Source organism: Lytechinus pictus, chromosome 19, assembly GCF_037042905.1.
Source record: "Lytechinus pictus isolate F3 Inbred chromosome 19, Lp3.0, whole genome shotgun sequence".
NCBI classification, from domain to species: domain Eukaryota; kingdom Metazoa; phylum Echinodermata; class Echinoidea; order Temnopleuroida; family Toxopneustidae; genus Lytechinus; species Lytechinus pictus.
The window spans coordinates 15,375,614-15,402,365 of NC_087263.1; the positions used below are offsets into that span (position 1 = coordinate 15,375,614).

Genomic DNA, 26,752 nt, shown 5'->3' on the forward strand with positions numbered 1-26,752 from the left:
GTTCGCCATTTGATAAACCACTCAACCGGTCTTTGGATTGAGAGTAGCTGTCTCCAAAAGAACTTTCCAAGAGGACTTCGACAACCATCATCGCGTCTCGTCGAACGTGAAACATTACTCATTCGAACTGCACTCTCTAAAGTTTTTCCTACATATTTTAATGACTCAGGCTGTCAACACGAATACTCTGATTTATTGTCTGTTCCAGTAACTCCGATCAACTTCACTCTGGCTTCTTCCGAAAATGGACTTACTGCTTCTTCTAAAGCCATCTACACAATCTACAGGAAAGAACTAGATAACACGACAATCTCATCAAGCTCACATTGGCATGATACTGGATTTCTCGATCCATCTACAAAAGTGAACTGGCTATCTATCTATCAACTACCAACACCTAAAAAAGAGGCTGATATTCAATACAAACTCCTTCACAATATTTTACCGTCGCTCACTGTACTCCATCATCTTAATACAGACATTTCTTCTTTTTGCGGATGGTGCGGAGAAGCAGGAACCATTCAACATCTGTTCATCGAATGTAAAGGAATTCAACCCCCTCTCAATCTTCTTCATAGACTGTTGAACAATCTCCTCCCCTCTCTCAAACTTAATTTTGACCTGTACTGGGCACTCATTCCGCATGCCAGAGGGCGTGACAGAAAGATTATCCGCCTTGCTAATTTCCTTATTATTAGTTTAAAAAGTACAATTTATTTTATGTACCGTACCTCAAATTTCACCGATCCACTTATAATTTGGTTACATCGTCTCAAAAACAGAATACTCTATGAATTTACTTATTACAAACTATGTTCTAATATTGATGCTTTTTCACGTAAATGGTGTATGAATAGATTACTTTTTACAATTAACGAGGGCAGCATTGCATGGCTCATTTAAACATTTGATTTTATAACTCTGTGCTTGTAATCAACCTGATCTCATTTGAATGTTTATGTCAAACTATTCTTTTATTATATACCTGACTTTTGTGATTATAATTTGTAAATAAAGTTTTCATTTGAAAAGTCAAAAAGTCTTTCTTTCTTTCTTTCTTTCTTTCTTTCTTTCTTTCTTTCTTTCTTTCTTTCTTTCTTTCTTTCTTTCTTTCTTTCTTTCTTTCTTTCTTTCTTTCTTTCTTTCTTTCTTTCTTTCTTTCTTTCTTTCTTTCTTTCTTTCTAGCTTTCTTTCTTTCTTTCTTTCTTTCCTTTCTTTCTTTTTCTTTCTCAAGTTCTTCCCTACTTTCTTTCTTTCTCTTTCTTCCATCCTTCCTTCCTTTTTTTTTTCTTTATTTCTTTCTTTCTTTCTTAATTTCTTTCTTTCTTCCTTTCTTTCTGGCCAGTAGATTTGTCAGTTGGATTGTGTCGATTTGTGGTTAGGACGTGTCTATGGCTGCTCTAAACATGTTGCAGTTGTAACGGATCCAAGGCCAACCGGCGCCCGCGAATTCAAAACAAAAGATTCTCACAGACAGTCATACTCACAGCTCAGAAAGACTCCTTTATATTTCCTGAACGCTATGGTAAGACATGTATTTTCAATTTTTGTAATTGAATGTAAGAATAGATGATAATGAGAATCATTGTGTACTGCTTGGCTGTTTACTACTGCTCTAGATTATAGATAGTGACTCGTTTACTTTATTGTGGCACTGCACCGGCCGGTTGACGATTCTCTGTAACGCAGGTCCCAGCTGGCCCAGGCCAAGGAGCTCCGACCCGCTTCGCAGGCCGGAGCTCCCTGCTCGGCCGTGGGGTAGATTCTCGGCAGCCAGGAAGGTTATGTCCGCCGGCCGTGGCGGCGCGGCAGGACCAGACATACAATACCGTATTTAGAAACCTAACGAATGTTAATTTGAACGCACTCACACATATTGCGAGGTTATACTAACCTCGCAGTCGCACCATGAACCGCGTTGGGCAGTGTATTTCTAATAAATAAATAAATGGGTCGCGCATGCTGGGATCCCAGATTCCCACTTCTGGTGTCACGTGTCCACATCATCACATCACATCAGGTATGGAAATGAAGGACTTCTCCTGTAGGTTTTCCGATCTTAACTTCTGGTAATTGACGATTATCTAGACAGTTTAAACTTGTGAGACTTTACGTGCGTTGAGAAATGGAGGTTTTAAATCTTTCCCCCCTCCAAAATTTATCCAACAGATGTTTAATTAAACATTTCCACTGATTTTGCTTCCACTACTTCTGTAGGCAGTTTGTTCCAGTCAGAAATTACTCTTTGACTATACAATTTGCTCCTAAGTTCCAACCGAGATTGTCCTGTGAAGAGCTTGAACTTGTGACCTCTAGTTGCTGAATGGATTGCTGGTGTGAAAAAAGTGTCACTCGAGATCCCAAATTTTCCATTTAACACACGACTTCTATCTACATGGTTTGTATGGCTTGATTTTTCTTAACCTCGAGCGATGTTCGTGCAGGCTCCACTTCACTACCGCAACGTCGCTACACTGTCTACGCTCCACCTACCCGAACATCGAGACTACTGCTGCCACCAAACGGATATCCGAACGGTTTCCGCCCGCGTGGACGGAAAACGGTTTTCATTTTTCGGGTTCGGGTATCCGTGGACACTGATTCACCACTTTCCTGTCACAAAAACTCATTAAATTTAGTAAAACTCACCAACAAAATTTATAAGTTTTAGTGGCCAATATAATCACCAATGTCAATTAATCTTTTTCGGTAATATATTCCCGCCGAAAACCATCGTTTTTATATCAGTTTTGGAGCATGACCGTCTTTGAATGGAGTAAAGTTCTGTTCTTACAACGATGGCGATTTTACTACGGTGTCGCTTAAGATCGTTTTTCTTTCCCATCTTATGTTTTGATGATTTCAAATGCGTAACTCATCGTATATTTTCTTACCTCGACTTTCAATGCGAGTGAAGAATGAAGATAATTTGAAACCATTTAAGCGTCAAATAAATGTTGATCGGGTTACTCAGGTGTGTCATGTTGTTTCTTGTAATTTATTCATCAAATGCAAAATGAATTCTACTTTCTCACAGCAACTTTGGTTACCAATGAAGATGATTATATTTAATATATAAATTACAAAACACACATTTTCCTTTATTTCAGTTTAAATGGCATATCCGCTATAAATTTTGATATCCATCATCACGTAAACAACAATACTTAAAAGGCGGTATCGTGCCAGAAAGGTTTATGATGTGCGCCCGCCGAGTATGTGGTCGGTTGTGAATCGACGTGTTTTGCAGTAAAACTTACTGGTGATGAATGTAAGTGATTAGTTACTGTTACTGTGATTAAATCTTGTCTTGAATCTTTGTTAGAAGTGTGATTATGTTTCAGAAGTTGAGAAATGAGAAGCTTGGCTATAATTTGGGGAATGGGGAGAAACCCGACATGAAAATGAAAATATTCCAAGTACGATCCCATTTGAAGGTGCAGCGAGTGTAATGTGACCAAATATATATCGGACGATTCACTCCAGAGTCCAGACATGTCCAGACAGGACAGCACTTGCGTGAGCTGAATGATGTAGGCCTGTCTGGTTTTAGACTTTTAGTAATAGTAGACTCGCACTTACACTCGCCTCGGTCAAATTCATTGCATCTTATTTCATTCGATCGGAACTAAAAAATAAACACACATACTCTCGCAACCATTAAATGGGATCGTAACTAGGCCCGACTTGTATAACTCAAATAATAGTCATTTACTAATAGCTTACACAGTCATACGATCTACATTTGTAGCCGTAGCCTCACGCTAACTCACATTTAGTCAAATCTGATTGCAAAACAGATTCAACCCAAAATATTCAGCTTCTCGTAATTTTGTGGTTTTCAGAAATATTTTAATTAGCGCACGCTGACTTTCGCCATCATCGGATAGGTTCAAAACTCAAATATAACTGAAAATCTTAAATATAACTCAAATAAGTGCAAATGGATATTATTTTTATATTTTAGGGTAAAATTTCGGATACCCGTCCGCCGTCCGGTTTTCAGTGTCGGGTATCCGAATATTGAAATATCCGTTTCAAGTCAGGCCTACATGTAATCGAGACGGTGAACCAGTTCGGATATACCGAGTCACAAAGGTGGGATGGAAATCATGTTTATCGTAAAAATTAAAGAAAAAAATATAACGAGAAAGATGAATAACTTAATATCTTACTCTACACCCGTATTTCACTCCGTTTCCATCCTCCGGTTATCCTCAAAATTGGTGATTTCGGGCCAATATCTTTTTCCTCACACGTATTGATTATTCACGGCTGATTTCAAAACATCGCATGCAATCGGGCCTTGAATAATACATGTGAAGAAAAAGATACTGGCCCAAAATCACAAATTTTGAGGATAACCGGAGGATGGAAACAGAGTGAAATACGGGTGTAGAGTAAGATATTAAGTTATTCATCTTTCTCGTTATATTTATTAATTTTTTTTTACGATAAACATGATTTCCATCCCACCTTTGTGACTCGGTATATCTGAACTGGTTCACCGTCTTCTGTGAGCTGTGCGCGGCGGCATGTAATGAAACCTTGGGTGATTTGAACGTTGTAACGTTAGCTAAAGCCTAGGAATCCGTGATGATATTGTTGATTTTGTTATCAATCATACCGTATGGGCACTAGTTGTCTAGTATTCAACCCGGCATAATTCAAAGATTTTGACAAATTTCCCCAAAGGCTAAAGCAAAGGCAAATATTAAGAAATAGGGAATTTATCTTAATTTCATACCTTTGTTATTTTCAGGGTAATCTGTTGTCGGTATTTTCTTTATCAATCTGTCGACTGTATGCGCGGAGGATCAAATTATGCGGCGATGACCTTTTGCACTGAATTGCACTAGTATTCAACCTAGTGATGATAGATAGCGAATCTCAAAATGGTTTAGATTGCTAAACTAGATCTACAATGTAGATCTATGACTATGTAAGTCTCTGGCTTTGACTAATTCCCTGTTTGGTCTTATCTCAAATGGTCTAGTCCACAGTCGGATGGGACAAGGGCAGATCGAGAGACGGCCATCTTTCATCGCTAGGTTGAATACTAGTGCCGACGGATTGAATACTTGTGCCAAAAACCATCGCCGTATATTTGATCGCCCGCGCACACAGTCGACGGGTTGAAGAAAAAAATAACGCAAAAGGAATAACCAACGTTTGCTCTTGGAAATAAGACAGGTCTGAAATTAAGGTAAATTCCATATTTCTATATATTTGAGGAAATTGTCCAAACAGGTTGAATACTAGAGGCCTTACGGTATCTGTTTTCGTCTTTTCATCCAGTCTCAGACTCAGGCACTCATCCAGGAACGAGGTTTATACTTTTGTTTTAGCAGTCATGGCAGTAGAGGCGCACGGCCAATATCGGAGACTGTCTCCCATCGAGAGAGATTATCTCCAATTGATATCAGAGACTTTTGTAAAGAATTTGGGTATCCAATTTCAGAGACAGTCTCCAGTTCGGGAGACAAATTTCATTTGTTTACATTTGCTGCAAAAGGATTAGCTTGGCGGCAAATAAAAATGTGATAAGCAGATTCATGAAAAATTACCCCTTTTCACTGTCTACTTTTGTTTTGATAAGGATTTTTGTTGTCATATTCACAAAACAAATGGGCTTCTGACCTCAGTAGGTGGTTTCAAACCGCCTCGATCACAAGAATCCCCGTTAAATTACGAGAACTTTTTTAGGATGAAAAATACCCATTAATTATTCCTGCATTCACACCGCCCTGAAACATACCCTTCGGGATAAGTTCCTGAAGTTACGAGCATGCGCAGTATGGTCTGATAAGCAGCAAGGCGCGAAATTCAAAATCACTAGCCCAGCAGCAACCCATGCACGGCGCCGCACCCAACGACTCGCTGGGCTAAAAGTTCCCGTAATTTGCTTTCAGACCGCCAAAATACCCACGACCTTGGAAAAATCCCCGCGAAAGTTCTCGTAATTTTGCCAAGTACCTACTATTTGTTGGGTATTTTCTTTCGGGGATATTACGCGTAGTTTGCTTTCACACCGCCAAAATACCTGGTATTTTCTGATCGGGGTAAATTTCCCGATCAGAGAATACCTGGAACTGGCGAACTTCGAGGCGGTCTGAAACCACCTAGTGAGACAACATTTTGGTTGGAAAAATTACACTTTTGTAGTGTTGTTGGATCATCTACAGTATAAGTGACCTGCCAACCCCAAACCAACAATAAGTCAACCAAAATGAATATTGAGATTTTTATTTAGCTTGAAAATTAATTTCCTAAGCTTTATAATGATTGTAAAATTGACCAACAATAACCATTGATTTAATACAAGTACTTGATTGAACGCAGAAGAAATTCAGCAAGAGCTTAAAAAATAAGGAGAAAAACAAGGTTTGAAGTTTGAGGTTTACCTAAGCATGAGAATGCATACTGTGTAATCTCAATGAAACTTCCAAGCAGTCCGAAAAAACTATTGTCCAAGAAGCAGTATCTTTTCTTTTAATCAACTTCACAATTTCAATTTTTCACAGTATGAAGAAGAATTGCTCTTTCAGATAAGCTATTTTTTAATTTTGGGTTTTTGGAGACTAAATTATGATTTTTGGCTATTTACAGAGAACCTTACCTGGTGACTTATTGGTGGTTTTGGGGTGGTATATTATGATCTTTTACATCTAAAACACAAATGCCATGTAATTTTTTTGTTTCTCTAAATCCATTCAGTTTGGCAGGTGAAAACTACCATGGGGGACAACATCCATCAGAGGCCTCACTCGACCCCCAAGGTCGCCAGGGGTCAAAGTTCAGCTGGTCGGGGAGATCACCGGGTCAGGAGTGTATCCCCATCCCTGTCTTTAGATGAGACCGGTGAATCAACGCGTTCCCTTCTCTCCATCCTATCCCACAGCAGCATCAAGGACCTGCCAGAAGATGAGTTGAGGAACCAGTCTGAGGATGATGATGATGACAGGGCATCCAATTCTTCTTCATCTTCACCAACCAAGTCAAGGTAAAAAAATTCTTATTCAAATAGATTGTTTGATTTAAGCAACAGGGAATAATTTGAATGATTTAGCTAATACCGGTGTATTGGCTCAGTTGGTAGAGTGTCTGTCTCCCATCCGGGAGGTAGGGAGTTCAAATCCCAGCCACGTCAGACCAAAAGATCGGAGTTGGTGCTACCCTGTTTGGCATTCAACGATAATAAAGGGGAAGGAGCCTCGTCTATCTGGCGCTGCACAGTGGCTGCCAGGCCCACAATCAATTGGGCAAAGCAAATTTTCGGAGTATTTCATGTCTATTTCGAACAATAAAATATGGATGGATGGACTAGCATTTTCGGTCATAAAAGAAAAACTTTTAATAAGTATGTACATGTATGTTCTGAACAGTATGTAAAAAATCTGCTATATAAAGACTCTTTGCAAAGCAATTTTTTTTTAATGTGGAACAAATTGCAATGCCTTACCAAGGAAGCTATTCCCTGAACAAAAAAGGAACATTCTCTCCTTCACAATAAGTAACAAAATTAATTTCAAAACCGAATGTAAATAAAACTCTCAAGAAGATCACCAGATAAGCATTTGTTTTCAAGAATATCTTCTTAGAAGAGCAAAATTGCAAACAAAGGCATAAAGTTAATGCCGCAGGCCATATAAGGATATGATTAGAAGAATGTGAAGGCAATCAAAGACGTCTTTTCACTGTAGTAGATACTTTGCTTCATCGTAAGAAAGAGTCCGTTCTTCCAGTTACCTCTTCTGACCAGATACTGGCTGAGGAGTTTTGCCAGTTCTTCTTTAACAAGGTCACCAAGATACGTGATGACATTGACGCCGAGCTGCAGTTAGAACAACGTGTGCAGCAATGTGAATCATTGCCTGTTCCATTGATGACTGATTTTGCTCCGGCTTCTGTAAGTGAGATCAGGAGGGTTGTTGTAGATTCTCCAGCATCGTCATGTGAGCTAGATCCAGTTCCTACTTCCTTGATAAAAGAATGCATTGATGACTTTGCTTCATATATTACAGACATTGTCAACAAATCTCTTCGGAGTGCTAGTTTTCCAGCATCTATGCAACAGGCTCTCGTTAAGCCTCTCCTAAAGAAAGCAAATCTTGACAGGCAAGAATTTTCAAGTTATCGACCTGTGGCAAATCTAAGCTTCTTATCGAAGGTTATTGAACGTATTGTTTCAATACGTATTAGGTCCTTCCTTACTGAAAATGACCTTCAGAACAACTTCCAATCAGCTTACCGAGAGAAACACAGTGTTGAGACTGCCCTTTTACGCGTGCAAAATGATATCCTCACTGGAATGGATCATGGAAAAGTTACAGGTTTGATCCTGCTCGATCTCAGTAGTGCATTCGATACAGTTGACCATGCCATACTGCTGGAGAGACTTCAGTCTATCGGCATTGGTGGACGGGCTCACCAGTGGTTGATGTCTTACCTTTCAAACAGATCACAGAGGGTGTGTGTACGTGGAGCTGTCTCGGGCAAAGTTCATCTTCCTTTCTCTGTGCCCCAGGGGTCGGTCCTTGGGCCACAACTCTTCAACATCTACACTCTTCCTCTTCATGATATCATCAAAAGGCATAATCTCAATCACCATATGTATGCTGATGACACGCAAGTTTATTTTTCGTGCTCTCCTACACAAGAGGAAGTTGATGCCTGGATTGCTCGTGTTGAAGCCTGTTTAAGTGAAATTAGGAACTGGATGATGGAGAATTATTTGAAGCTTAATGATGACAAAACTCAGTTTCTTATGCTGGGTTCTAAGCTGCAACTCGCTAAGCTAACAATTCCAAATTTGCATATTGGTTCCTTATCGATTATTCCAGTGGATAAAGTTCGAAATCTAGGAGTAATTTTTGACTCAAATATGACAATGGAATCGCAAGTATCATCGAGTGTTAAACTTGCGATGTACAGTGTCCGCAATCTCCGTATTGTTCGCAAATATCTCACTAAAAAAGCCGCTGAGCAGCTTGTTCATGCATTTGTTACTTCTCGCATTGATTGTTGTAACTCTTTGTTGTACGGCATTCCCTTGTCTCAAGTAAAGAGGCTCCAACTTGTTCAGAATGCCGCTGCACGTCTAGTTACCTATACGCGGAGGTCTTCCCATATCACACCAGTCCTTAAGTCCCTTCATTGGATTCCTGTTCAACATCGTATCACCTATAAAATTCTTCTGATAGCATATCGTGCGCTGACCTTCTCTTCACCAGAATACATCTCATCTCTTCTTGATTTTCGCAAACCTGGTCGCTCTGGTCTTCGCTCTTCTAAGACTTCTTCTCTCGATCTCTCTATTCCCAAAACCAGACGGTCATGGGGAGATCGTGCATTTGCATCAGCAGCTCCCCGTCTATGGAACAATCTTCCAACTAAACTAAAAGACTGTAGATCAGTAGAACATTTCAAGGCCAGTTTGAAAACTTATCTAATGGCCAAATTGTAAGTTGTACCAGGAGTGAGTTAAGTTTATTGTAAGCGCCTTGAGCACCCCTAATAGGGTGGATATGTTTTGCGCATTATAAGTGTCTTATTATTATTATTATTATTATTAGTTATCAAAACTCATGTAAACAATGTAAAAAATAAAATGCTTATTATTCACATTTGTTAATTACAGACACCCCACTTAGAATTGGATGTACATACAGCAGTTTACAATGTGCACTAAAAAGGATACATAATAGTCGGCAAGATGGGGAGAGGAGGAAAATGTACATCAAGGGCCCGTCTAACAAAGAGTTACGATTGATTGGATCCATTCGTAACTCTATGGAAATCCATCAGTGTCATAAATTTTTCTACAGGAAAATTGCACAATGTCCTTTGTAAACAAAGAAAAGCACAGTGAATTTTAAAGAAAACAATTAATGTATGAATATACATGTACATCACAGCTAGAAAATATTTTGAACAAACATGCATAATACTTGACGTTGCTGGCCGTCCATAGTTGCGATTGATCGAATCAATTGCAACTCTTTGTTAGACGTGGCCCAGAACAAGAAGGGACATGTACATACATGTAGGTGCAATGCCATGGGGGGGGGGGGCATTTGACTGCTTCCCATGAATATATAACTGAATGGTGTGACATCTTTGCATGTCTTATTCTTGCAGCTCACATTCATCAAGTAGGCGATCAAAGACATCAACTTCAAGGTCACGTTCAAGGTCCTCGTCAACATCTCGCTCAAAGTCCCAGACAGACACCTACAGCAAATCATCCAGCTACTCATTGCCCAGGAGTAGTGACTCACGTCCAACATCGACGTCGCAGTCGACATCGGGCAGAGGACCGCAGTTGAGCCCCTGGGAGAATTGGCTGATCGAGAAAACCAAGGAGGAAAGGAAAAGACTTAAAGAAAAGGTGAATGATGGTGATAATAAATAGATATTGTGTGTTTCATTATGAAACATAATACAAATGGGGGTGTTTCACAAAGATTTAAGTATGACTTAAGTCGCACTTAAATGCTGACGCGTACTAGATATGCAACGCGCACTCTTATTGATCGATACGCAGTAGACAGTAGTGCATGTCCTCTTCGCATAATCTGACCAACGCGGTCATGCCTTTTATACCGCACGCAAAAACACATTTAAGTGCGACTCAAAGTCATACTTAAATCTTTGTGAAACACCCCCCTGGACATGTAAAATAGCCTAAAAAACGGACATACTGAAGCTTTTCGACATACACTCATAGGAGCAAAATTACATGAATGACTAGAGCGCTAGAGTTAGACAATATATAATAGAACCGAAACTAAACAATGGACGCTAAATGGCAAGCTGTGATTGGCTGTCAAGGTAAACAATTTAGGCTAAGTACCAGCCGTAAATTGAAGCGAAGCAACTCAAATAACGCAAGGGTTCTTTCAAACTCCTTCTGGCGGCAAAGAATCGGGTCTGTAGCTGGATATACGCTGCCTCGAGCACGCGCAAGTGAGTGAAACTTCTTGCTTGGCTGAGCACCTTGAACCAAGATGAAGAGTATTGTTCCGCGCATGCTTGGTTGCTCAGCAAGTGGTTAGCAAAAGCCGAACTACTACCACCATCCGTCGCAGTACTAGTGGTACGTTTTCTGCATGCGCGTGGAGGTTGTGAACGCGTGCTAGTTTGACAATTCTGGATACAGGCGGGCACATGTTGGCTAATGCGATCGGCTAAACGTTGGGTTGTACGCCCTATGTGTACACATACTTGCATGCAAATTCTGCCCTCATTTTTAACTTCACTCCTACGCATTTATCCTGAAAGATTGGTAAACTTCTCAACTTCAGTGTTCTCAACACTTGGCATGATCACACTGTTTTCCTTTAAAATTGAGAAAGAAACCATCATTTTAACACTACACTTTTCCTTTATACATCTCACTTGGACAGTAGCATTGGCGGTGGAAGTAAAACAATTTAGGGGGGACCACCAAAATTTTTTGACAAGCAAAAAAAAAAAAAAAAAGTTATATATCAACCAAAATTTTAGGGGGAGGCCGACAAAAATTTAGGGGGGATCGTCTCCCCCACCTCAAATTTAGGGGGGACACGTCCCCCCCGCTTCCGCCGCCTATGAACAGTAGTTCTGCAGGTTAATCATTACATCCATCCATGCGCTCCGAATCCATCGTTCAGTTAAACATATCTTCAATTTTCAATTCTCACTCCCTGCCAAAGCTTTTTTGCATGTCCTAGGTACAGAGTGGTTGACCTCAGAGCCTCGTAGTAAAAGAACATCAGGGGCATGAATTACAAAATGTAAAAATTTCCATTGCTTTGCCATTTTTTAACTTTGATTAAATCTTTCAAGAGTTTTGAATGATAGGAAAAAAAGGGGGAACAGAATTGGAATAGAGTATCTGTCATTTGAACTACAGCTCCATTCACAAATTATTTGCTTATTATAATTTCTTTTGTTTTTAATAAATACTGTAAATGAATACCCTACAGACACACACACACCACATGCATATAGCCAGAAGATGAGAGATTAGAAACCATGTAGGCTATTGAGGTCGAAGTCAATGTTGATGTGGATTGAGGAAAGAGCGGTGAAGGAACAGAAATTCATGCAAATTTAATCCCAAAAATTGGGGTTTATTTGTCAATAATATGTCTCTATCTGATTCTCTCTGATTTCATCCTTTCTCTCGGAGGCCCCCCCTCAACGATTCGCACAATATTATTGCTGATCTAAATTTTCTGACGTCGGTGCTCGCTGACTTTTTACTTTTAAGTCTTGCGCATATTTTGAGACCAAATTTGCGACGCCCAGGTATGCGGTTCCAAAATTACGCAACATTTTGTATTATGTTAGACCAAAAATTGCTCCAAAACGTGATTTTGTGTACAAAGTTAATGCAAATTGTGTTTTCAACCAAAAATCATAAATGTATGATTGTTTTTAGTTTTGCTGGTCTGAATGGGTTTATTTTATGCTGTTTATGATCTCAAAAGATACCCCGACAGAGTTCATTGAAAAAATAATGAAAAACATAGGCCTGAATTCACAAAGGTCCAGAAAACAAAGAAATACATAATAAATTGAAAAAACAATATAATACATAAGAAATTGATCTGATATCGCATTTTTTCATGTACATGTACATGTATATTTTCTCAGAACACCACAAAGAGTTTCTACACCTAAAAATTAGCTTTATTAGAGAGTTAGAGGAAATTTTTTTTTGCATACCACATGTAATTACGCCCCGGTGGGGGGGGGGGGCCTCTTCCATTGACGAGTGGATACCATGCGCGACCATGGGGTCTTGAAAAGCACCCTAAACACGTATTTTCCATATGCTGAAAATGCACCCCTTAACAAGTATTGGCGTGTGAAACCCTACCCTTAACAAGTATTGGAAACAAATACTATTGGCAAGTATTCCCAGAACTGAGCCCCTAAACAAGTACAGCGATGTATTTTCCATATTCTGAAAATGCACCCCTTAACAAGTATTGGAAACAAAACGATACTCGTAGCAAATATTCCCTGAAATGAACCCCTAAACAAGTACAGAGAAATTTTATTGTTATGTCACGCGTCCGTCGGTCGTCGGTTTTACCTTTAGACACCATTATTTTGGTTTAGTACGGCCCTACCTTCCACACCTCGCGCAAATCGGACTCTAAACACGTAGTGTTGGGGCAAAAAGGACATCCTTTATAAAACATTTTGATTTTGTTTTATCATCCCCGCATATTTGACCCTAAACACGTATATTTTTCCGAGCGAAATAGATACCCTTTTTTCAATTTTTGTGTGTTTTTGACACCCTATCTTGAAAAAGACATCCTTTTTACTTGTTTTTTTGGTCGCGCATGGTATCCACTCGTCAATGTAAGTGGCCCCCCCCCCCCCGGGAATTACGCATAAGTTAGCATAATCAATTAATAGAAATTTGCATGAAATAAATTAATATAGAATTTTGTAGATTATATCCCAGACAACCTGCGTGCGGCGCGATCGACGACCTCCGAAGCCCACCCCCCCCCCTCCGGCCATATGATCTCCCAAAATACCCCGGCCTATATAGGGTTAACCATAGGCCACGGTACTGTAGAGAGAGTAGCAGGTAAACCAGTTGGAGTTGAATCAGTGTGAAAGTCACTGAGCAGATTGTCGGAATGTTTGGCAAATGATCAGCAAGTCATCCAAACTTGATCCCAAATATTGCAGTTTATTCATTACTTGCCTCTTTTCTCTTTAATTTCATCTTTTTTTCTCTATTAACTGTAGGCCAAGCTAGAGAGGGAGAAGCAGCTAAAACTGGCTGAAGAGAAAAAGATGAAGGTGGAGAAAGCAAAGGTCATCAAGGTCAAGGTCAATATGTGGATCGAGGAGCGAACGGCGAAAGAACAGGAATCCAAAAGAGCAAACCAAAGGCTGGAAAAGACAAAGAGACAACTCGAGGCAGAAGAGAAAAGAAGAGTACAAGAAAAAGCAAAGGTACTGTTTTATATGATGATAATAATAATAAAGGTGTTGTGGCTCTGTGGATAAGTCTCCGGACTTTGAACCACAAGATCCAGGGTTCAAATCCCACCGCAGCACCCGCTTCCTTTGGCAAGGCGTTTATCTACATTTGCCATTCTTCACCCAGTTGTAGTAAATGGGTACCCGGTAGGAAGGAATTCCTTGAATGCACGAGCGCCCGATCAGGGTAGCTGGGGTAATAGTATGCAGCGCTTAGAAACATTTGTATTAAGCACTATATAAATGTTGCATATTAGTATTATTATTATAATATGGACCATTTATACAGTGCAGCTACTATACTCATATACTCTACTGCGCGTAACATTTGGTATCATAGCCGAGCCGCCATATAGGTGCTAGAGCATTCAAGTAATTTTTTCCTACTGGGTACCCATTCACCTCACCTATGTTTAGTGCAGCACAATGTAGGTATATTTCTTGCTGATGGAAAACATGTCATGGTTGGGAATAGAACACACGTCCCTTGGATTGAAAGACGAGAGTTGTAACCATTAGACCACAACACCCCCACTGATACGATAACGATAATATGGGTTGAGTCAAACTGTTTAAATGACTACTAACATAATAACTGGTCTTCCATTTTGTCAAACATTTGACTGTAAAAAAAAAAAAAAAGTAACTGAAGTTGCTGAAAAATTCTCAGTTTACACTTGTCATCAATGAAATGCCCATTGTATGTATTCATTTTGAAAATGTTTTTATTTGTATACAATACATACAATACAATATCAGTATTCACAATGATTGTATCACAGTGCTTTTACAAATGACCAAAATTAGAATTGTGAAAGAAAAAAAAGTACATACATAAAATAACAAATATTTATTAAAAAGAAATGTCTTTAATGACCGCTGAAATGCTCCCAGAGATGACGATTCACGGATGCAGCGAAGGAGTTGGATCCCCTGAGGAACTACCAACAAAATGTGGAATATTCCCTTATTTCTTGACTCTGAAGTATGGATTTTCTTAAAATTTCAGTTGATGTGAGAGTACTCACATCAATGTGCACACGTGGGACTGGAATGAGACAGGATCACATTCAGGCAGATATAAACAAGAATTCTCAATGTTATGGGTATAAATAGATTTTATGCAAGTGGATTATCCAAGAATAAGTTATGGAATCATTGATTTTGAACGTGTACGTATGCTTGGGCTTCTTTTTCTTTTCAGTTTGGAAAAGAAATTGTATCATCAGATCCTACATGGGTTGTATGGCAAGTCTGACTCTTGCTTCATTACCCACACATACCTGCCAACCATTCCAATTTTGGCGGAATTATACCAATTTTTCGACCTCCATTCCGAATTCCGAATTTTAAAACCAAAATTCTGATTTTTGGGTTAATCAATATAGTGTTGAAATTATTGAAACGGCTGTATAATGCAACAAACGCATGCACGGCTGTAAGATGCGACTAACGCATAAACGACTGGAGCGCACGGCTACGCAAATGCGCTAGCTACACGATATACACAGAGAGCGACTTTAAACGGCGCGCGAACACTGCTAAGTGCGCAGTTCCATTGCAAATACATGTGAAAATTAACGAGCATACACGCAACGGCAGCACTTCGGGCGCTACATTTTGAGGTGTTGTCGTTAAGCGTTGACTTCCGGAAAAAAATGGCGGCTGACATCGGCTAGCGAAAGAGCCAGTTTTTAGTGAGGACATGTTTTCATAATCCACGAACATCGGAAAACCCGTGAAAGAGTAACCTTTTTAGACCCCTTGTTTCCTAACTACGATGTTAAGAATCACCGATGTTGGTATTTTTGACGCGAAACAAGGTGATTTAGGTAAGAAAATTTCACTTTTCATTTGAGGTTTTTGCCCATGTCGCCGGATGATTTTGTAGTGTGGGAGTGAGTTAGTGATGTATCGTACATATCTAGAGTGTGTTGGTGATTACAGTGGTATATCGCTGAGTCTGCTGATGATATGAACGGCAGGTCGTTGAACACCGGCCCCCGCCCGGCCGCGTACCGACGCAATTAAGTTAGATCTATCCCTACGCAATTTTAACATTGATCGTACTTTATTTTTCGAATAATTGTCAATTTTTTGAGGAAGAAAGATTATCAACTTTCGATCTCGGGTTGAGCCTTCGGAGCCGAACGCCAAATCTACTTTACTTGCTTCGCTTGCCTAAACCATGCCTGAACTCCCGGCACCCGCCCAGTGGCTGCGCCTCAGCCTCCCCGTCTTTTACCGGCGCACCGCAAGTGCAGTGGTGGGTGCGGGTCGGGCGCAAGCAGCCGTTAGTTTCGGCTCCGTTTTTGTCATGGTTGAAAATCTGCTTACTTCTACCAACAAGCACTTATCAAATGTAGGTTATGATATAACCTTGTCCTCAGTCAGTAACCCCTGTGTGGTGAAATAACATGAATAAGACAATGTCAATGTTTGGCTTATTTTCTCTTGATGCATGATTGATAGGCTGGATAATAAATGTTTGATTTTTTGGCTTGTCAGTTTTTAATACAGTAGGGATAACTTAAATCTAAATTCATCATAAAATCTTGAAATTATTTTTTTGTCTGATTGAAAATAGAATGCATCAATCTCACTTTCCACCAATAGAGGGCCTCACAAAAATATGCTCAAAATCAAAGTTTTTAGAGAGCTCTGATGAACAAGAAAAATTATCCCTAAGTCTATATAGATATATCACACCTGAATGAAACTGGGTGGTTTATGTCACAAAAGTGATATTTTAAAGACCTTTTTTTAATTTTTAATTGATAAATAAAGGTAGACTCTACATGTACATGTACTTGTAGGTCATCCTCTGGTGTGGTAATGAGGGTAAATTTGCTTTTAAAAGTGTAGGGAAATGCTACTTTTACATGCTGAAAATACAAAGAGTCCCTATACCGTTGGAGCGGACCGGACACCCGCTCGGCGCCCTCGGAACTTTGATACTGATTTTTTATTATCAAAGGTTGGCAGGTATGCATAGACTCGTGTGTTAAAGTTGAAATCATTAAAAATAAGGAGGAAATTCGAGGGTTGAATGTTTACTACCAGTGGACAGGATATATGTCTGACATTCCATATCTGAAAAGGGTACCTCGACTGGCTGATTTTAAAAATAAATCGGCATTTATGAAGACTACACCAGACAGGATCAAATTCATCACTTGAGAGAGTAAAATGGCCCTAATTCTTCCGCCAGTAAAAAAATTGTTCCAAAGTGGTGATATATCTTTCCAATTTGGAAAAAGGAAGTTCAGTAGGTACCCTCCCTAGAATCAGTGTTCGATTGTCAATTATATTCATTCATTTTTGTCAATCAGCAATATCAAATTAAAAAATTGAGAATGGGCTGGCTCGAATGAATCTTTTGCCCGCCAGTTGTAATTAGGCCTGTGTAACCTCATTATCTTCCCTTTACTTGCAAGGAGAACTATGCAGCGTGGAGGAGCCAGAAGAAAGCACAAAAGGAGATGAGGGTGACGAAGGAGAAGGAAGAACAACAAGTGAAGGAAGAAGCGGAGAGGAAGAGGAAAGAAGAGGCTGAGGATGCCTACTTGAAGTGGAAAGAGGAAGCCAAGACGAGACCGCTCCCCCTAGCTAGCCCCTTTGCTTACCCACAAGGCTGCATCAAAGGTAATGGTCAATATCTGCATTCGTGCAACTGAGTGTCACGCTTGAATTAAGTCCCATAGCAATGATCCTAAACATGAGGAGCCCATATGCATATACACATGTGTCTTTATTAAAGTACAGTGAAAAATTGTACATCTGCCATCATCCTGCAAACGTACCAGCAAAAAATATTGTCTGCAGGGTAGGAAAAAATATTTATTTTTCAGGGCTATCTTCTTTTTTTTTTCCTCATGAGGACGAATGCAGAATTTTGGGGCTGTTTCTTTCATTTTAAGGGCTACTTTTTAGGGGTAACAAGCGGTTATGCAGTCAAAGGAAAGAACATTATTCTGCCATAGATAGAATGATGATTTTCTCAATAATCTTGAATATTGTTTGAGACACATCTTGGGGGCGACTCGAGAAAGAATGGTAGCCCCAAAGCATGCATGTAGGGGAACTTTTAGGGGTGATTTTGGCTACGGTTGTCATGAGGGCAAGGTCGCCCGTCGCCCTCATGTAATTCCCACGCTGAATGTCTGTCATGTGCCCAGTTTCCTGTGCAGAGAAATGAGCACCATAATATCATTTGTATGGGTTATGTAGGGCCTCTCAGGGGCAGATACAGTTTTCATCATTAGGGGGAAAACAAATTTCATCCACATTTTCCACGATCGGCAACTTGTTGAGCTAAAAGCTTGATTGTTTTTAAATGCGTAAAGCTAAAGTAAATTTTAGCTTTATTTTACAGAACAAGATGATATATTTCATAATGCCAAAAATTAAGTAATGCAGTTTGCACTGGTTTTTGTCTCACCTGCATAGCAGAGTGAGACTATAGGCGCCGCTTTTCCGACGGCGGCGGCGGCGTCAACACCAAATCTTAACCTGAGGTTAAGTTTTTGAAATGACAGCATAACTTAGAAAGTATATGGACCTAGTTCATGAAACTTGGCCATAAGGTTAATCAAGTATTACTGAACATCCTGCCTGAGTTTCATGTCACATGACCAAGGTCAAAGGTCATTTAGGGTCAATGAACTTAGACCATGTTGGGGAATCAACATCAAAATCTTAACCTAAGGTTAAGTTTTTGAAATGTCATCATAACTTAGAAAATATATGGACCTAGTTCATGAAACTTATACATAAGGTTAATCAAGTATCACTGAACATCCTGCATGAGTTTCACGTCACATGACCAAGGTCAAAGGTCATTTAGGGTCAATGAACTATGGCCGAATTGGGGGTATCTGTTGAATTACCATCATAACTTTAAAAGTTTATGGATCTGATTCATGAAACTTGGACATAATAGTAATCAAGTATTACTGAACATCCTGTGCAAGTTTCAGGTCACATGATCAAGGTCAAAGGTCATTTAGGGTCAATGAACTTTGGCCAAATTGGGGTATTTGTTGAATTACAGCCATAAATTTGAAAGTGTGTTGGTCTAGTTCATAAAACTTGGACATAAGAGTAATCAAGTATCACTAAACATCCTGTGCGAGTTTCAGGTCACATGATCAAGGTCAAAGGTCATGTAAGGTCAAAGAACTTTGGCCACGTTGGGGGTATTTGTTGAATTGCCATCATATCTCTATAAGTGTATTGGTCTAGTTCATAAAACGTGGAAATACGAGTAACCAAGTATCACTGAACATCTTGTGCGAGTTATAGTAGTTTTCAAAATCAGCACTGCTGCTATATTGAATCGCGTGATGCAGGTGAGACGGCCAGAGGCATTCCACTTGTTTAAATATTTGATGTATTTAGACCTTAGAACGGAACAAATGATTACAGAATGGTCATAGGGTCAGGCATACATATTTTGTGATGCTGCCCTGTAGTTATTTACTGTAGTTTTCATTTTTTACGTTTTGTTTTAATTTTTTGTTGTATACATTATTGTATACATAGGTTACCAAGACAAGACAAGCTATGCCGTTCCCGGCTACTGTAACCCTATACCCTGGATGCCGATCCACACCCCCAAAGAGGACACCATGCCCTTGGGGAGGGGCCAGAGAGGGAGGGGAAGGAGGACCAACACTTCCTCATCGAGGAGACAGATACAACAACCGCTCTCACCCCCTCTGCTCTTTAGGGATCGGTCCGCACGGGAGAAGCTTGGGAAGCGCAGGTGACATGAGGGGTGATTGACAGTCATTGCAGTTTCTTCTATTTTTGTTGAAAGACTATTTATTCCTTGATAAGTAAGATTTGTATTTCTGTACATTCCATAAAGATGATCCATTCATTTGCATGCATGAGACTGAAAGGAGGTGTAAAGGAGGCTATGCCCTCAAGAAGGCAGAGAGAATAACCGTTATCACCCCCTCTGTTCTTTAGAGATCGGTCTATGTGAGAGAAGCTTGGAAAACGGGATGGACTGAGGGGTGAAAGACAATCACCGCAATCTCTTTTATTTTGGATGAAAGGCATTTATTCTTCCAAATGCATCTACTGTAGTAAGATCTGAATCTGAGGATCCACTCTTTCATACATTCTGTAAAAGATAGATCCCATTCATCTACATGCATGACACTGAAAGGAGGTGGAAAGGAGGCTATGCCCTCAAGAAGGCAGATAGAATAACCGTTATCACAGAGATCGGTCCATGTGAGAGAAGCTTGGAAAATGGGATGGATTGAGGGGTGAAAGACAATCATCGCAATCTCTGTCACTTTTTATGAAAGACTTTTATTCATCCAAATGCATGTACTGAAGTAAGATCTAATGATCCGCTCTTTGGTACATTCTGTAAAAGATAGATCCCATTCATCTACATGCATGACACTGAAAGGAGGTGCAAAGGAGGCTATGCCCTCAAGAAGGCAAATAGAATAACCGTTGTCACCCCCTCTGTCCTTTAGAGATCGGTCCATGTGAGAGAAGCTTAGAAAATGGGATGGACTGAGGGGTGAAAGACAATCACCGCAATCTCTTTTATTTTGGATGAAAGGCATTTATTCATCCAAATGCATCTACTGTAGTAAGATCTGAATCTGAGGATCCACTCTTTCATACATTCTGTAAAAGATAGATCCCATTCATCTACATGCATGACACTGAAAGGAGGTGGAAAGGAGGCTATGCCCTCAAGAAGGCAGATAGAATAACGTTATCACCCCCTCTGTCCTTTAGAGATTGGTCCATGTGAGAGAAGCTAAGAAAACGGGATGGACTGAGGGGTGAAAGACAATCATCGCGATCTCTTTTACTTTTGATGAAAGACTTTTATTCATCCAAGTGCATGTCCTGGGGCCCGTTGCAGAAAGAGTTGTAATAAATCGCAACTATAAAAATCATGCGCAACTTGATTTTCAACCAATCAGCAGCGCGCATATGGGACTTGCGATTGATTTTTTTGACTTGCGTTTAAACGCAACTCTTTCTGCAACAGACCCCTGAAGTAAGATCTAATGATCCACTCTTTGGTACATTCTGTAAAAGATAGATCCCATTCAGCTGTATGCATGAGACTGAAAGGGGATGTAAAAAAGGATATGCCCTCAAGAAGGCAGATACAATGATTGTTGTCACCCCCTCTGCTCTGTAGATATCGGTCCATGCGGGGTAAGCTTGGAAAACAGAGATGACATGAGGGGGGGGGGGATAGACAGTCATCGCAATCTCCGCTATTATTTATGAAAGTATTTATTTTTTATTGAAAAAGTAAGATCTGTTTTTCTGTACATAACATAAATAGTCTGATCTATTCTTCTGCATGTTGGAGACTGAAAGGGGATGTAAGATAGGCTCTGCCCGTAAGAATGCAGATACGATAATTGTTGTCACCCCCTCTGCTCTTCAAAGATCGATCCTCGCTAGAGGAGCTTGGAAAACGCAGGTGACATTAGGGGGGATAGACAGTTGTCGCAATCTCTTTTATTTTCAATGAAAGACTTTAATTCATCCAAATGCATGTACTGAAGTAAGATCTGATGATCCACTCTTTGGTACATTCTGTAAAAGATAGATCCCATTCATCTACATGCATGACACTGAAAGGGGGTGTAAAGGAGGCTATGCCCTTAAGAAGGCAGATACGATAATTGTTGTCATCCCCTCTGCTCTGTAGAGATCGGTCCACGCGGGTTAAGCTTGGAAAACTCAGGTGACATGAGGGGGGATAGGCAGTCATCACAATCTCCGCTATTATTGATGAAAGTATTCCTATTTACCATTAAGGTCTATTCTTCTGCACATTCCATGAAAGATGATCAGTGGTCCGTTGCAGAAAGAGTTGCGTTAAAATCAATCGCAAGTCCCAAATGCCCGCTGTTGATTGGTTGAAAATCAAGTTGCGCTTGATTTTTGTCTCGCCTGCATAGCAGAGCGAGACTATAGGCGCCGCTTTTTCGACGGCGGCGGCGGCGTCAACATCAAATCTTAACCTAAGGTTAAGTTTTTGAAATTACATCATAACTTAGAAAGTATATGGACCTAGTTCATGAAACTTGAACATAAGGTTAATCAAGTATTACTTAATATCCTGCCTCAGTTTCAGGTCACATGACCAAGGTCAAAGGTCATTTAGGGTCAATGAACTTAGACCATGTTAGGAGAATTATTTTCAAAATCTTAACCGAAGGTTAAGTTTTTGAAATGACATCATAACTTAGAAAGGATATGGACCTAGTTAATGAAACTTTGGCATAAGGTTAATCAAGTATTAGTGAACATCCTGCTCGAGTTTCAGGTCACGTGACCAAGGTCAAAGGTCATTTAGGGTCAATGAAATTTGGTCAAGTTGGGGGTATTTGTTGAATTACTATCATAACTTTGAAAATTTATGGATCTAGTTCATGAAACTTAGACATAAGGTTAATCAAGTATTAGTGAACATCCTGCCTGAGTTTCAGGTCACATGACCAAGGTCAAAGGTCATTTAGGGTCAACGAACTTTGGCCAAGTTGGGGGTATTTGTTGAATTACCATCATAACTTTGAAAATTTACGGATCGAGTTCATGAAACTTGGACATTAGGTTAATCAAGTACCACTGAATATCCTGTGAGAGTTTCAGGTCACATGACCATGCTCAATGGTCATTTAAGGTCAATGAACTTTGGCCGTGTTGGGGGTATTTGTTAAATTACCATCCTAACTCTGAAAGTTTATGGATCTAGTTCATAAAACTTGGGATATAAGAGTAATAAAGTATCACTGAACATCCCCTGTGAGTTTCAGGTCACAAAACCAAGGTCAAAGGTCAGTTAAGGTCAATAAACTTAGGCCATGTTGGGGTAATTGTTGAATTGCCATCATAACTTTGAAAGTTTATGGAGTGAATGAAATGTGGACATGGGTGTAGTTGTCAAGTCTTAAGTCACCGTTCAAATGTCATTTATGGTCAATGAACGTGGTATTATGTCATTATATGAATGGTGTTTTTGTGAATGATTATTTTATAGTAGTTTTCAAAGTTAGCACTGCTGCTATATTAAATCGCGTAATGCAGGTTCCACTTGTTTGAGTTGCAATTGATATTGATTGCAACTCTTTCTGCAACGGGCCCATGATCCTTTGCATGCGGGAGACTGAAAGAGGTTGTAAAAAATGCTATGCCCTCAAGTAGGCAAATACAATAATTGTTGTCACCCCCTCTGCTCTTCAGAGATTGATCCACGTGGGAGAAGCTTGGAAAACAGAGATGACAAGAGGGGGGATAGACAGTCATCACAATCTCCACTATTACTTATGAAAATATTTTTTTTAATTGAAATAGTAAAATCTGTTTTTCTGTACATTACATAAAGATTTATCCATTCTTCTGCATGCAGGAGACTGAAAGGGGAGGTAAAAAAGGCTAAGTCTTCAAGAATGCAGATACATTAACAGTTATCACCCCCTCTGCTCTTTAGAGATCAGTCCATGCAAGACAAGCTTGAGAAACGCAGTTGACATGAGGGGGTATAGACTGTCGTCTTAATCTCTTCTATTTTTTTATATTAAAAACATATTTATTGAAATATTAAGGTATATTCTGTGAGTTTAATCTATTGTTTTGCATGTCTGGCACAACAATGTGATTTCAATACAGAAAGCTATGCCCCCAGCAAGAGATCGATCTACGAGACAGAAGCTTGAAAGACTGTAGTCTTCATTCAAATACTGTAGTTAAATCTGATTATCTAATCTTCTGTACATTCCATGAAATTTATTTTCTGCATATTTGTGACTCAAATAGGTGAAAGATGTGTCCCTTATGACATCAGATACTGGCATTAATCTACTTTTAACACTGCTGTTGGAAATACTGCCTTTTGAGTAGGGGCTTGAAGAATGTCATCATCAAACTGTCCTCAGAAATTACAGATTACCGAAAGAGCAAAGGTATTGAGCAAGAAACTGAGCATCTCAACAATATTTTTCTAATATTTAGATGAACGGTCTGAATTCTAACTGTCTGAATGGCCCTGTTATCCATTGTTCAGTCAAGTTTAAACATTTAGTGTATGACCAAGCCTCAAGGGGCAAGTTGGACAGTGTGTTCTGAAGTGCATCCTAATTGAATAATTGGTTGCGCATAGGATTATATTCACATGAAATACAGGCGGTTGGCAGGGTTAGGCTCAATTACTTTCTTCAATTACAATTACTCTCCCTTTCAAAATGTCAGTTACAGTATAAATACAAATACTCCAAAAAATGTAATTAAAAATTACGTAATTGATCAATTACCTTGTAATTGAGCCCAACCCGGGCCGTTTGTCTACTTTTCTTACGGTCTCACCATTTATTCTATTTTTCATTTCGTCTTATGCCCATTTGGTCTTATTACAGTTATTCTACTCATCATTTTTTACCTTGTCAAATATGAAACTTGGTTCATGACATTAGGGCATTTTAGCAACCACCTCACAGATGCCTTCTACACATGCGGAGAATGTTTCTTTAAGAACCCTTCATAACAAAGCATCCTCTGTCGAAAATCTGCGAATCAAACCAGCAGTGTCGTCCTGGACTCAAGACAAATTGCGTATTTGCAATTTTTTGTCCAGTTTGAATTTTAAGACGACGCGCTCTCCCGGTCCACCAACTTTTGGCAATGACCTCTAATCTGTCCATTGTGATTCGACAGGCTTTTTCAATAGATTCTCGATGTTCCAAAAAGTGTCTGCAAAGTGGATGCTAAAATACATTACTGTCTTATAAAACAAATCATACACTCATCCCGGGGGGGCCACTTACATTGACGAGTGGATACCATGCGCGACCAAACAAACACGTAAAAAGGATGTCTTTTTCAAGATAGGGCACGTTACGTACGTAACGTGATAAGGGTGTCAAAAACACAAAAATATTGAAAAAAGGGTATCTATTTCGCCTGGAAAAATATACGTGTTTAGGGTCAAATATGCGGGGTTGATAAAACAAAATCAAAATGTTTTACAAAGGATGTCCTTTTTGCCCCAACACTACGTGTTTAGAGTCCGATTTGCGCGAGGTGTGGAAGGCGGGGCCTTACGTCTAAAGGTAAAACCGACGACTGACGGACGCGTGACATAACAATTAAATATCTCTGTACTTGTTTAGGGGTTCATTTCAGGGAATACTTGCTAAGAGTATCGTTTTGTTTCCAATACTTGTTAAGGGGTGCATTTTCAGAATATGGAAAATACATCGCTGTACTTGTTTAGGGGCTCAGTTCTGGGAATACTTGCCAATAGTATTTGTTTCCAATACTTGTTAAGGGTAGGGTTTCACACGCCAATACTTGTTAAGGGGTGCATTTTCAGAATATGGAAAATACGTGTTTAGGGTGCTGTTCAAGACCCCGTGGTCGCGCATGGTATCCACTCGTAAATGGAAGTGGCCCCCCCCCCGGGACACTCATATTGCTCAGGCATTGTAATAAACCTTGTCACCTTTGAAAAAGTCAAAATTATCCAAAGGCACATGCTACTTGCCTAATAAAGCCTCTCTAATGAGTATTATTATTTGAACAACTTCGGGGACTTTTTTTTCTAAAGTCGCTATGCAATACATATCCATCCATTTTTGTATTCATTTGTATTTCCCATGTTTTGATATGGAATACCATTCATTCTTTTGTTTTGGAAGTTTATTTCGTATTTTTGGAGCTCTTTGAAAAGGGCTCGACCTACCCATATATAAACCAGCTTTATCCTCTCTTTTTGGTGGAATGGAGAGGCCTGTTTTACAGGGAATTGTGTTTAAACACAACTAAAAGGTTTAAACGCAAGTCAGCCGTACATTGTTATCAATTAGGTTGTGTTTGATCTTACAGAGTTTTGCTCAGTTCATAGGCTTGGAACACAATTTGATAAAGTATTACTGTCTCATAAGAAATCCCACCCCCCCCCCCCCAAAAAAAAAAAAAGAATTGTAAAAAAATTAAGGGGTCGCAGAGCACAGAAATTGAGTTGTTTATGTTGAATAAAAAAGATTATCAATTGTTTGGACAAAATATTGAAAAACTATTGATGTTCTTATTTTAAATTCATGTACATGTCTTTGTTAGCTCAGAGAATGATATTCCAATAGTAAACTGATTATTAGAAATAGAACATGACTTGAAATGTGACTTTTGGTGTAGCGATATCTTCAATATCATTGAATAATGATAGTAAATAGCAATGATGATGATGATGATTATGGTGCTCAAGATGATGGTGGTGGTGGTGATGATGATGGTTATTATGGTGATCAAGATGATGGTGGTGGTGATGGTGATGATGATGATGGTTAGTATGGTGATAAAGATGATGATGATGGTTACTCTGGTGATCAAGATGATGGTGGTGGTGATGGTGATGATGATGATGGTTAGTATGGTGATAAAGATGATGATGATGGTTACTATGGTGATCAAGCTGATGGTGGTCGTGATGATGATGATGGTAAGTATGGTGATCAAGAAGATGATGATGATGATGGTTACTATGGTGATCAAGATGATGGTGGTGGTGATGATGATGATGGTTAGTATGGTGATCAAGATGGTGGTGATGATGATGATGGTTACTATGGTGATCAAGATGGTGGTGATGATGATGGTTACTATGGTGATCAAGATGGTGGTGATGATGGTTACTATGGTGATCAAGATGATGGTGGTGATGATGATGGTGATGGTTAGTATGGTGATCAAGATGGTG

The 26,752-nt window shown here is 39.5% G+C and overlaps 1 protein-coding gene across 1 annotated transcript; it reads left to right on the forward strand.

The window, feature by feature from the left end:
* The first annotated feature begins 1,341 nt into the window (after window positions 1-1,341).
* Window positions 1,342-24,825, forward strand: LOC129282441 (coiled-coil domain-containing protein 34-like). Its single transcript, XM_064113788.1, has 6 exons — window positions 1,342-1,525; window positions 6,718-7,003; window positions 10,141-10,390; window positions 13,762-13,971; window positions 17,436-17,643; window positions 19,543-24,825. Exons 2-6 carry the CDS (start codon window positions 6,738-6,740, stop codon window positions 19,767-19,769), a joined length of 1,161 nt encoding a protein of 386 aa, XP_063969858.1. The 5' UTR covers window positions 1,342-1,525; window positions 6,718-6,737; the 3' UTR covers window positions 19,770-24,825.
* Window positions 24,826-26,752: the final 1,927 nt, after the last annotated feature.

Excerpts from the sequence above, each read along its gene's own strand:
- LOC129282441 (XM_064113788.1), top strand. The coding sequence starts at position 6,738 with ATGGGGGACAACATCCATCAGAGGCCTCACTCGACCCCCAAGGTCGCC. Across the intron at positions 7,004-10,140 it reads TCTTCACCAACCAAGTCAAG|CTCACATTCATCAAGTAGGC; the intron begins GTAAAAAAATTC and ends TTATTCTTGCAG. Across the intron at positions 13,972-17,435 it reads GAGTACAAGAAAAAGCAAAG|GAGAACTATGCAGCGTGGAG; the intron begins GTACTGTTTTAT and ends TTTACTTGCAAG.